At 50.3% G+C, this 12,266-nt stretch overlaps 1 protein-coding gene across 10 annotated transcripts in view; it reads right to left on the bottom strand.

Moving 5' to 3' along the window:
* ADAMTS10 (ADAM metallopeptidase with thrombospondin type 1 motif 10) overlaps positions 1 to 12,266 on the bottom strand; it is a 72,790-nt gene that overhangs the window by 28,101 nt on the left and 32,423 nt on the right. For all 10 annotated transcript variants that reach the window (XM_080565704.1, XM_080565706.1, XM_080565702.1 and 7 more), the window contains 2 exons: positions 6,295 to 6,659; positions 1,322 to 1,481 (listed from right to left, as the gene is read on the bottom strand). In XM_080565704.1, the coding sequence (XP_080421830.1) occupies positions 1,322 to 1,481; positions 6,295 to 6,659 (525 nt within the window). The remainder of the gene's footprint in view (positions 1 to 1,321; positions 1,482 to 6,294; positions 6,660 to 12,266) is intronic.

Below are 12,266 nucleotides of genomic sequence, written 5' to 3'. Positions count from 1 at the left end.
CAACCTTCAAAGCAGCAGCAGACTTGTAGGACTTCACTCCAGGCTTCAAGTGCTACCAATCTGACCGTAGAGATGTCCCCAGCAGGGCCAACAGCTCTGGCCCCATGGCCTGGCTCCCGCTGTAGGGCAGGAGAGCTGTCTGGGAGGGTTACAACAACTGCTGCTGCCCTGTGGGGAGGCTGAATCAGCATCCTCTGCTCTGATGCTGATCAGATACCCAGGCGAGACTGGGAAGATGGACACATCACAGCTCCAGCCCTTTGGGATGATCAGAAGGAACCCGCAGTGTGCACTGAGCTGGTTGGGACTGGTCCAGCCTACGGGATGAGGGGACGGGTGTCCTTGCTGGGTTCAGTTGTGCTGTGCTTGTCAGAGAACCATACCTAGCCTGTGGCTCCCATTGCATGGTCTTTCCTTTCCAAGAAGCAACTGGGAACAGGCTGACTTTTGTCTGGAAGCTGGAGAATGTGGCAGAGTCAGGAGAAGGGGAGTCTGCTGGCACAGTGTAACTGGGAGCTGGGACGGGAAGAGCTGGGTCAGGGAAGCACAGGTTGTTTCCAGACACGCTGGCACATCTGGGGACACCGCTTGCTGCTCTGCTCAGACCAAGTTGGTGGTGCCCTGGTGTTTGCAGAGACTCCGTCCCTTCCAGCAGTGATTCCTCATCTGGTCAAGCATCAGCACTGGGACACTGGATGAACATCCTCAGGGGACACACAAACCTGCTATGAGCAACTGGGAACAGTTCTGCTTCTGCAGTCTTGGACTCTTAACCCTGTAAAAAGCTAGCTGACCCATGTGCAGAGCCAGGGGAAGCCTCTGTAAACTGAGGGAACAGCATCCTGTATACACACAACATTTGGATAGACGGAGAAACTTCATACATTCACAGGGGCCAGCGATTTCACCCAGGCTCCAGGACACAGACAGATTTCTGGCAAGGACAAGAAGGGCACAGGCGTGTGGGAAAGAGGCTGAGCATGCATGAACTATGATTTCTCAATACCTTCGAAATTGGCCAAAACCGGGAGGACTTTTGTCAGAACAATAAGAGAGATTTTTTTCTCTATTCCACCCTCTATTTACAAATCTAAAGGCCCTGCTGTGAAGAAGAGAGTGTAAGAGCTTTCCAAAGACCAGGCCACCAGAAATGTTTTGCGTGGGTAAAAGTAAATACATAAATAAAACTTTCTTAAATGCAAGAGAAGAATTTGTTTTTTTTTTGCCATAGAGGGCAGTATGGACTTTCACAGCCCGGTCTATTGGAACTTTCCCGGCCTGCACTGGGATGGACTGAAGATGTGTTGTTGGGCAGAGATACCTAGCACACCGCAGGCTGCATCCATGTGTGGGTACTGGAGAGACGATCGCTTGTACACAACGTGGGGGCTGCCCTTGCCCTCGTTCCCTGCGCTGACGTTGGCTCCCGGGCTCAGCGGTTCAATGAAATATTCCTCCTCATCTGCAACTATCACCCCATGCTGTGAAAGGAAAGAGAAGGAAAGGAATAAAACAAGTAGGGAGAGAAATGGGTGACATACTGCTATTTTCTGAAAATGAAATTTGTGATGGTTAGCTGCTGAATTTCCGGGGACTGACAAACAGCTTAGAGCATGTGCAGAAATCCTTCCTTTATACACAAACACTGAATCATATGAAGCTATGGACCAGAGCAAACTGAGCCAGCTGCTCATGGATGCCGTGGGGCCTCTCTGCTCATTAGAGTCCTCTGAAAATCACAGTCTTTCCTTGCAAAATTAAGTTGTTTCCTATTCCATGACACTCATTGATCTAACTGAGAGCCGTCTGTGGGATCCTAAGTACCATATCTTTAAATATCAGCACAACTTAGCATTCAGATCAACCTCCTGTGCTTCTCAACCTCATCAAAGAGCCCTTGGAAGCAGCTCAGGAGCTTTACCACCAGCTAAGAAACTGAGGCACAGAGCTGCAGAGGATTGCAGATGTCCAGAGGCTTTTGAGAAATGTATCGAATCTTTGCGACCTAAAATCTCATTTTCAGGGTCAGAACCTTTCTCTGCAGCCTAAAATCTGGTTTGTTCTCCTCAACCAGCACTGCCCTTTTTACACCCCAACTAGCCATTTCAACCAGATGATCTTGTTTCTGCTCCCATTTTGTTGATTTAGCTATTCACATATTTTGTTGTTGTTCTCCCTTGTTTTATTCTGTGACCAAAAGAATCTGGGCTGTAAGCCCAGACTTTGCCCTGTGCAAATGCACCTCCTCGTGAGACCATGACGATTGGCATGAGAAGGAAATAGCAGGATGAACAGCCCAATTCACCAGCTGCTTGCAACACGTCTCCTCCGCGGCTGGTCGTATCCTTTCCTATCCTTGCAGCAAGCTTTGCCTCTGGGTAAAAGGTTTGGACAACCTAAAAGGCTTCCTCCAGCCCAACATAAGCAGAAGCCCCATCACCATTGCAACTTTCTCCTGGTGTTCAGTCTTACCTCCAGGAAACCAAGGTGGTTCTATCAGCTGAACTTCACCAGTGAGCAACTGAGACACAGAAACTGCCCGACTTTGCCCAGGCAGGCCAAGAAGGATCCCAGAGGTCTGAGACTCACGTTACCTGGCTGTCCTCCTGCTGCTTGTGCGCAAGCATAGCTCTGGGTGCAGAGCCCCCCGATCCTGCCATCTGCTCTGCACTGATGCTGCCCACTGGATGTCGCAGCCCTTCTACACCACAGGGACAGGAGCCCTGATCTGCCAGGGAGGGGCGTGGGGAAGCAGGTCTCTGTAAGACATCTTGAGGTCCTCGTGTGGAAGGAACCATCCATGTAACAGCGTTACTGCTGGGCAAGCGGGGGAGAGCCTCTCTGGGGTGGACGCTGCCTCCGTAAGAGGTCTCTCCCCACCTCCCTCCCCGCTACGAAAGCTGAATCGGGGCAGTGTGCGCGCAGAGAAGTCCCCATCTCCAGAGTGCCGGGGGATTTCCTCCTGCACCAGGCTCTGTTGCTCTTGGCTCTGCTCCACCTTTTCAAACACAAGCGAGGTACTGTGAGGTTAGCCTGGCGAGGGCTCCGGCGGAAAGCCGAGTGTCGGCCTGCGAAGCCAGCTGGCTGCCGGCTTTGCGGGACGGGGAGAAGGAGGTCACCGCCGGCTTGGGGCAGAGCAGCAGGAGGGGAAAGCACGTCCTGCCTGAAAACCATACGCTGCTAGAAAAGGGCCCTTCCCAGCTCAAACCTGGAGCCTCTGAGGAACACACGAGAGGCAGGAGGCTCCACGACCTGCCCAATATCCTGTGGGAACGAAGCTCTGCCATCACAGGAGTCTGAAAACTCCCCCACCGCTGAGCCCAAAACCCAAGCGCTGAGGTCTGGGTGGTGGACGTGACACACGCGTGTTGAAAGGGGGCGGCAAGAAGCCCTGAGAGAGATCTCTGTGGTTTGTGGGGGAGCTAAGCTGGATATCCTGTCTGTGATTCACCCAGGTCATCTGCAGAGCAAAGATGGTTTATCCTATTAACTTATAACCACACTTAAGAAAGACACGGCTACATACTGCAGCTCAGCTCTTCCACCTCCTCTTACACACTTTAACAGCTTGACGTCAGCCTCGGCAGCGGGGCCATCTGCCGAGCTCCAAACATCTCATGTTCCCGCTGATTTCAGGAGGGCAATTCAGACGAAAGCACAGTTTCAGCATAGACGCAAAGGGCTGAAAACCCAGCCTTTAAAGCGGCCTTTGATGAGCTCTGACGCAAGAGGTAAGACAGGGACATTTCTCTCCTAAGGCTGTTTACGCCGAGATGCAATTTTGTTGATGGGAGGACATGAGTCCTTGGGCTGTCGTGCAGCCGGTGGGCTGAAACACAGCTCTGCTTAACTCAGGGCTTCCAGCTCCTGGCCCGGCAAGAGCTTCTCAGGCTGCTCCCGCAGGCTCCAGCTGCTTCATGTTGGGCCCTGCTGGCAGCTCGCAGCTCCGCATGTTTTGGAAAATGGGCCATTTTGCCCTTCGCTTCCGACAAGTTAAGCCTGGGTGACTTCTATCCTGCTCAAGCTGAAGTGCAGCCGCATGGGTTGATGCCGGCTGCGTGCTGGGCCAGCTGTGCGGCAGACGTGAAGGGTGGGTGATGTCTGACAGCGCGTGGCCAGGTATCGGCAGCCTAAAGCTGGTGTGTCGTAAGGTGCGTTGCATTTGAAAACGAAGTAGTTTGCAGAGGTGTGCCTCGCAGATGCAGAAATTGTAAAGGGATGTGGGGAGTAGAAGGGAAGGAGGATAGCTTGAGGCTTGTTACCTGTTCTCATGCCTTTGCATTGGACAAGACTCTGGAGTCTTCCCCTTCCCTCTCCTCCATGCACAGGTCACCCCATAACCAGCACTGGCTCCAGCCTGCGCCCATGTAACACCACATTACACAGCCCCCTTTGCACCATCTGGAGTCAGGTCTGCGCAGATGTGGGTTGCAGTGTCCAGGCCCCTGCTGGCGGGTGTCAGCACATACCTGACCTCATGTCCCCTGAGACCCTCTTCTGTCCTGACCTGTCCCCTGCTAAGCAGACCTGGTGCCTGCCTGGAGGGGCGCAGGCAGGAGTGGAGCCAGGAGGGCTCATCTGCTGATAATCAGCCAGAGCTCTGCACAGGTCTGCTCAGGTGGCAGGTACAGACCCCACTGCCAGCTCCAGCCTCACCTTGGCCAAATTCCTGAGCCTGTTGTCCTCACTAAGCCTGAAGACCCCCCTCCTTGCTGATTCCTGTAGCTCGCCACAGCAGGAGGACAGAGTTCAGGAAAAGGAGAGGTTGCTGGATGACCCCCTGTATCTCTTTGCGCCTGGCTGCTTTTTCCTCCAGACAACCCCTGGTATCTCTCCAGAGCAAAACTGTCTGTGGACTAAAATATCCCAGTGCAAGTGCTGCCAGGTCATTGCTTGTCCTGGACTTGGTGCCCTCTGAAGCATGAGGTAGGCTAAAGCTGGCTATCCTTCTGGACCAGCAGTGTCCAGCTCACCCTTCGGCTCTTCTTTTCTGAGCATCAATAAATCATCCAGGACTTCAGCAGAGGTCCTAAATCTAAACAAAAGGCTAACTTAGGAACCAAGAGTTTATGCAGCTCTGATTTTTGGCTGTGAGATGGAAACATTAGACTCTCTGATATAATGAGTCAGATTCTCATTTCTGTTAATAACCCGCAGCACTGTTCTGGCAATGTAATTTAACAATAAATCAATGTGAATTTATTCCTGTTTGGAAGCTCTTCCACACTGCTAAGAGGTGGGGCTGTAGCATAAATACGAATCTGGCCTACGGAGTCTTTTTCTACGTGTTACTCCTCCAAGAGAGCCATCATCCTTGGGATTCACTAACGGGGTATGTTTGCTCCATCCCTCCATCTGGCAGGTCTTGAAATGCTCTTTGTGAGCCAGAAATATCAGAAAATCACAGAAAAATAAGGATGGAAGTCCTTAAGCTATTCCCAGTGCTGAAAGAGCTAATGAATCATACCTGGAGTATTTTTGAGAGGTATTTGTCTTGCCTACTCTTAAAGATCTCCAACGATGTTGGGGCCCAGCACTCTTCAAGCAACCTAGTCTCAGCTATCCTTAGCACTATTGTCTACCATTGAGCTTTCCTACTGATATTTAAGACCACAATGTCTAGTCCTAGCTGTTGGGAACATGCAGAACAGATAATTTCCTCCCTCTCTGCAGCAGCCTTGCTGATTCTGACGAATGCCGTCTTGTCCCCTCTTTTCATACTGAAAAACACTGACTAGCTTAGTTTTTCCCCAGAAAACACGTTTTCAGCTCCTGGAATCTGGACAGAAGTGACTAGGAACCCCAGGAATGTATCTGCGGTTATAAGGATCTGAATGCACTTTTGACATTCTTGGTCATGCAGTGAAATTTCTGCCCTCCTGTGCTTCTTCCTCACTAGCACATACGATATGTTTTATATCTTTTGCTGTTGCTGTTGGAAGTGGACCGGAGAGTTCTGTAAGAGCCGGAATAATGGTCTAGAGCCTGGATTATCCCATTCCAGTTAAAATCAATGGAAAAACTCCCACTGACTACAGTCCCAACATGGATCAGGAACTCCTATAAATGTAATGAGGGGACATGGCCTTCACCCTCAGCTGACTTTTGATGTCACCGTGCAATATTCTAGTTTGACATCAACCACACGTTTCCCACCACCACGGATCCATCTGCTGGGACCCAAACCGGGCTGCATTTCTACAGCACAGATCAAAGAAGCTGCAATCTGCTCTGCTTTATGGGCAGCTTTCATTGTTAGTAGTTCCCTTGGCTGGGCAAAATTCAGGGACTCACCAGTCCGTTGCAGTTGCTGATGGCGACCTTTGAGTTCAGGTACTGATCCTGCAGGTGGCCCGCGTAGTGGCAATCCTCGTGGAAATCATGTTGCCAGTCCACACCATCTCTCTTCCAGTATTCTACAGTGAAGTGCTCAGCCAGCAGGTTGGAGTGCAGTGTCAGGTTGAGAAGGAACTGGGTTCGATGGGCAGAGACTTTGTAGAAAACCTGCTGCTCAGATGGCTCGTAGGGCAAGGAGCCCAGACTGCGCCGAGGGCGTTGCTTCAGCTGGCTCCTCATGTCAAAGGTGAGGAAGTCCCCGTTTTGGTCCACTTGGATGGGGAATGCAATTTCATAGTGATCGAGGCTGGAGAGGAACTCCTCTGGGGAGGAAAAGCAAACACAGGAGGAGTGACATTCTGCAAAGAGTCAGAGCAAAACACCCAGCAGCTTCAGCAAAGAGCCAGCTGTGCCTGAGCACCAGCGCAGTGACAGCCAGGGCAGGGCAGGCAGCATCCTGACCCAGGGAATCCTACAACCCAGCCATCATGCTGCCAGCATTCCCAGCTCACTTCCGTGAGCAAGCACACAGCTCACGCTGCCGACAAAATGCACAACTGCAGGACACCAGCTCACCGCTCAGCCCCCTGCAACCCTCCAGCACTTGTCTGCCCCGTGTGGACCTGGATTAGCCAGGTGGCTTCCTGCCAGCCTGACAGACAGACCAAGCTCACTTGTGACTGCTTGCAACAAACATCTCTGAAAGCAAGGATGGGCAGAAGGACAAGGGGCCTCTAACTACCGCACAATGAGGATATGCTACCTGTATTCCCTGCTCTGTTCAGGCTGCATGATCCTTGGGGTATTCTTGGAGGCCTTCAGCCTACAGAACCTGATCTTCTTCCTCTGCAGGTGACGAAGAGAACCAGACTGGTCCAAGGGGCTGTTCAGGACAGACAAATTCTGGCTCTGGACCTGGACTGTCCCTCACCTCTCCATCTCCAGTGGGCAGAGGGACTCCAGCCTGTACAGAGCCATGCTCTGTGGTTTGGAGGGTTATTTCTGACTGGTTCTGTTCAGTAACAAAGCTAACAGTAAGTTAAATTCAACTCATACCTGAACACAGAAGGGACAATGTCTCAGGAGATGACAGTCTTGCTAAGAAATTGTGGGGTTCTTTAGAGTATCTGCAACTGCCACATGGACCTGTTTACCCTGCTTTTTGATAACTTGCATAATATCAACCCTACACTAGCCTCTTGGGTCATGGGCTTATTAGTGCCTTAGGTATGAGACATCCTTTAAAGAGACAGCAAGACAATGCCTTCGCAATCAAAGTAACAAAAAGGTAACCAGAATTCCCCAGCTGTGCTAAAAAGGTAGCAAGAAAAGAAGTCAGACATCCTGACTCGCCAGCCAGGCCTCTATCTATTGCCCTACCCTGCCTTCCCAGCTCACCAGCCTGGGGCTCTTTACCCTATCGGTTTGGCTTAGCACCTCCTCTTGGGGCACTTGAGCTTTTGAGGCTGTCTCATACCACTTAGGAAATGTACTCTGACAAGGTCACTGTCCAAAACGTCTGACTGCGCTTGCAAAGTAACACAACGCTTTTGGCTGTCAAAGAAATTGGCACTCTGCAGCCTCTACAGAAATCTCTTGTTTTATAAGCAAAATGTCACAGGGATTGCCAGAGCAGATCTGATCAGTGGTCCAGCCATCTCTGTGTGCCTCAGTACTGGAGGTTTTAGCAGAAGATGCAAAAAAAAAAATAAAAAAAATACAGTGGACAGGACAGCTCCCCCCATTATAGTGTTTTCTTCTTAACCCCAATGGCTGGAGGTTTGCTCAGGGAGTTGGAGAGGATTTGCCCTCTTCATGCTGAAAGAATGTTACTGTGCTTCCTGCATCCTATGCGTAGCTGTTTCCTAAGCAAACAGGGGAGGCCAGGCTGCTCCAGGGTGGCTGCTTTTTGCCTGGCTCCACAGCACCCATCTTCAAAGCCTTCCCAGCCATCACAAATTTGGACTCCAAATTACACTCTCACCGCATGGCAGCACTGGAAAGTTTCCTTTTCCTCTAGTGTGTTTTCCAGTGTGGGAGTTTGACCGAGTGGTTTCCTTGGCCACCACTAATGGGACAGTCCTTCCCACCAGCTGGGTTTAGGGGTTAGCTCCCAACCTTCCAAACCATAAGCACTTCTGGCACCTCTCCCTTGGCTCAACGAGCCAGAAGTAATTATTAGTTTTTTTTAACTTCCTGTGCTCCAGCTTCCCCTGCATCACACCGCCTTGTGTGCGATGCAGCCGGGCAAACAAGTGTGACTACTTACACTTAAGCAATGACTTCAGGCTTGGAAAAATTTGCTATCAGAAGCATTTTGTTTTTCTTTTTTCCTTTCTGCAGTCCATGTGGGCTGCAAAATAGTGACTCGGAAGGAGGTTTGTGCACCCAGCGTCTAGAAGAGGACCTGGGACTCTGGGCGGCAGTCTCTGATCCTGACCTGCAAGGTACATCCAGGAGGGAAGAGTGTCCAGGGCCTGGGGCTCAGGCTGTGTGTGAGAGCCTGCTCTTGCTGCAGTGCAGGCCCCTGTGCATCCGCGGGGATGTCACCCTGGAAACTGAGGCACAGGAAGGGTGAGCTGACAGTAGTGCCCTGCATCACACAAATGTTTTAGGAATGGACCCTTTAGAGTGGGGATGCCAAAAATAAGGAAGATAAACTTTTAACACAAGGAAGAAGGCAGTGTCTTCATCCAGCATTACATCTGGCTCCTTCCTCTCCTCTAAAAAAGTAAGATTAGACAAGGCTCTAAGAGATTAGCATCTCTTTACTCCCTAAGCTTGTGTACTCATTTCATGTCCATCCAACAGCATCAAAGATGTTCCCTAACTCCCTCATTTACTCATCCCTGCCTTGGTCATGCCGCTCCCCCATGCTACAGATCACACTAGGAGCTCCCAACATCAGTAACGGCGCTGTTTTGCCCTTCCTTCCATCCAGAAAAGCCAAACTCTGCCCCCTCAGCCACTCCATACTGTAATAATAGATTTTGGCTTGAAACGCGTAGTGTTGCATCCGCTCTTATCAGACGGGTTTGCACTAGTGATAAGCAGCCTGGTGTTTCCAGATAGCTGTCGCACTGCTTCAGAAGAGATACTATAAAAAGCCTTTCTGCAGGAAAACCTGCCCAGAGCTGGGCACCCAGGGAGCAAGGGAGAGAGCTGGAAAGCTGAGACTTTTTCTGGGAGGGAAGAAGGGGGATGAAAGGCACCTCGCTGCCACACCTCCTAATGGAAAGGGAGCACACATCTATAGGGGCAAGGACAGCAGAGAAGGGAAAAGGCAGGCAGAAGAGGAAGCAGGAGCCCGGAGATGGTAGGGGATAAGCTGAACAAAAAGAAGAGAAGGAAGGTGAAGGCCAAGGTGGGAGGATTTTGTTCCCTCCTTGTATGTTCTCATCACTGCCTCTGTCATTACAGAGCCACTTAAAGGATAAAAAGGAAGCAGATGTTTGCTCTCATCTTGTCACCAAAGCAAAGAGGAGCCCCAGCTGCAGCCCAGACAGTTCACAGAGGATGGCTGGGGAAAACACTATGGGACCCCGTGGCTTCAAGCTGCCCTGGCACTGTGGCAGCCTCTACACATCTTCCATGGGTGCATTGATTTGTAAGTGAGCCAGGAGCAGTGAGATTAGCCTCATTTAATGTTCTACAAAACAGAGAATGTATAATCTATCACTGAGATTAAACTAAGGCACTAGAAGAAAATTTCCTTTTGATTAAATACCATTCAGCAATGGGTATGTGCCGAATCCTTGCTCAATTGTTTCAGCTGCAATTCTCTGTGCTGTTAAAAACCACAGCCTGAGTTTACACAAGATGTTGTTTACCTTCTGAATCTTGTTACATCTCTGCTGACATGGAAAGGCCTTCAACGTTGGGCTGCTGTTTCCCACATACATAATTACAGCTTATGACTGTAATACCTTAATCTTTTTCCTGCACAAAATAAATACACTGAGCTAGAGTTTGCACATGGGGCACGTGAATCCTGCTCCATCACCAACTTGCTGGATTGCCTGGGCAACTCTTTCTGGCCAAGATCAGTGGCTTGTTGAAAACACTGGCTTTTATCCTCTGTGCCTCCAACTGCTAAGAGAAGATAACATTATTTCACCCTCTTGAAAGGGTGTTGTGAGGATTATGTACTTACTACCTCAGCAGCACGAAGAGAAGTGCTGAGTATCATTAGCAGCCTGACACCAATGGTTCAGGATGCAGGGAGCCTAAAAAAGCACTCTGACAGCGAGAGGGGCCCATGGGACAGCCTGACCAATGGGGCTGGGCAGTAGCTGGACTTCACCGGGGTGTGGGTTGGACCCAATGATCTCTTGAGGTCCTTTCCAACCCCTACAATTCTGTGATTCAAGCCTTGGCTTGACCGCTGCCTGCCCTCCCCTATGGCACTGTACTCCCAACGGTATCAGGGGCCGAGCCTTGTCCACTGCCCAGTCTGGGATCTAGGACAGCGCAGACATATTAAGTGTCATTTCAGCGAGCCCATGGGTTCAGACTGAGGTGTATTAACAAACAGTTCAGGGACTCCCTGAGTGAAAGAGGATTTCAGCTGCTGTGAGTCAGGATGGAGGCGATCTGGCAGCAAAGTCCTCGTCAAAGCGTCGCTAGTGCTGTGAGTGCGGCAGTGCAGATGGAGGGAGGTGCGAACTGATGGATGCAGGAGGCCCAGAACAGTCACAACAGGCACTGCCAGAGGCTTTGGCTAGAAGGACCAGAAACCGTGTTTGTTTCAGATTAAAGAAAATCTGCCTGTGTAATGTTGCACGTTGCACAGCGCCTGCACAGCGCACAGCTCTGTATTTGACTGCCTCTCATTTCACCCAGAGCAAGTTGCAATACGATAGTGCGGCGGATTTAGCAACAAGATGGTGCTCAGACCCGGACAGTACGTGGCTTTGGGTTGCTTTTGTTCCTCTTTCCAGTTTGGCTTCACAAGACAATCCACAGCCATTGTAACTACAGCCTGATGACACTGTACTATGCAACGGCCTCAGACTACCACTGGCTCTGGCCCTGCTGCAGTTAACCTGGGCACATGCAGGGTTTCAGAATTATGGTTGTGCATTGGTATTGCTGAGGTATTAACACCTTGTACGGATAAATGTCTAACTTTGCAGCTCTTTCTCCTTCTCTCTTACCTCTAGCTCCTGATGGTAGCGTTCATATTGTCTCTTCAGAAATGGTTACTAAAGCTAGTTAGTATTAAGCAATTTAATTACACTGTTAATATTAAGCAATTTAATTACACTTTAATTAAAGCTACCAACATGCAGGAGAACCATGTTCCACTTTCCTTACGATAACTTGTGTTATCTGTATTAAAAACTTGTGTTAAAATCTGTGTTAAAACACAAGCTATCTGTGTTTAAACACAGGCTCAACAGAAAGACACAGACGTAAGACAGGTATAAAACATTTATGCCAGAACGGATTTGAATGTTTGCTAACAGTATCACTTAGAGAAACACGTGTGCACAAACTCAAACTGCTCCTCCAGCAGCAGGTACCTGTCCAGGCCCATAGCTGTGTCCAACGTTTCTACCTCCAGCAGAGACTTCTGTCCCTGCACATGCAGAGGACCACTCACAAGCACGCGCAGATCTCCTACATATAGCAAAGCCTCTGCTCACGCAAAGGTGCACTGCTCCAGCTTCCTGGAAGGGGAGCCTCCTCCATGGCTACCATGGGCCCTTCTGCCCCCTGAGCCTGTACATGGCTCTCATCTTACACAGACCCTACTGCTTGGACTCCTGCAAAAAGTCAAGGAGCGTAACATCCGAGAGCAAAGTACATACTTTCCTCACAGGCCAAAGGAAAACACCTGCAAGTTCGGCAGTAGGCGTTCTGCTGCAGCACACCGAGCAGAGGTCAGGGTGCCTCCACCCACTCCCCAGCACAACGTCACCCTAATG

The sequence above is a fragment of the Anser brachyrhynchus genome (assembly GCF_964034855.1).
Source record: "Anser brachyrhynchus genome assembly, chromosome: 23".
Lineage (NCBI taxonomy): Eukaryota > Metazoa > Chordata > Aves > Anseriformes > Anatidae > Anser > Anser brachyrhynchus.
This window is presented reverse-complemented; position numbering and strand designations above follow the sequence as displayed.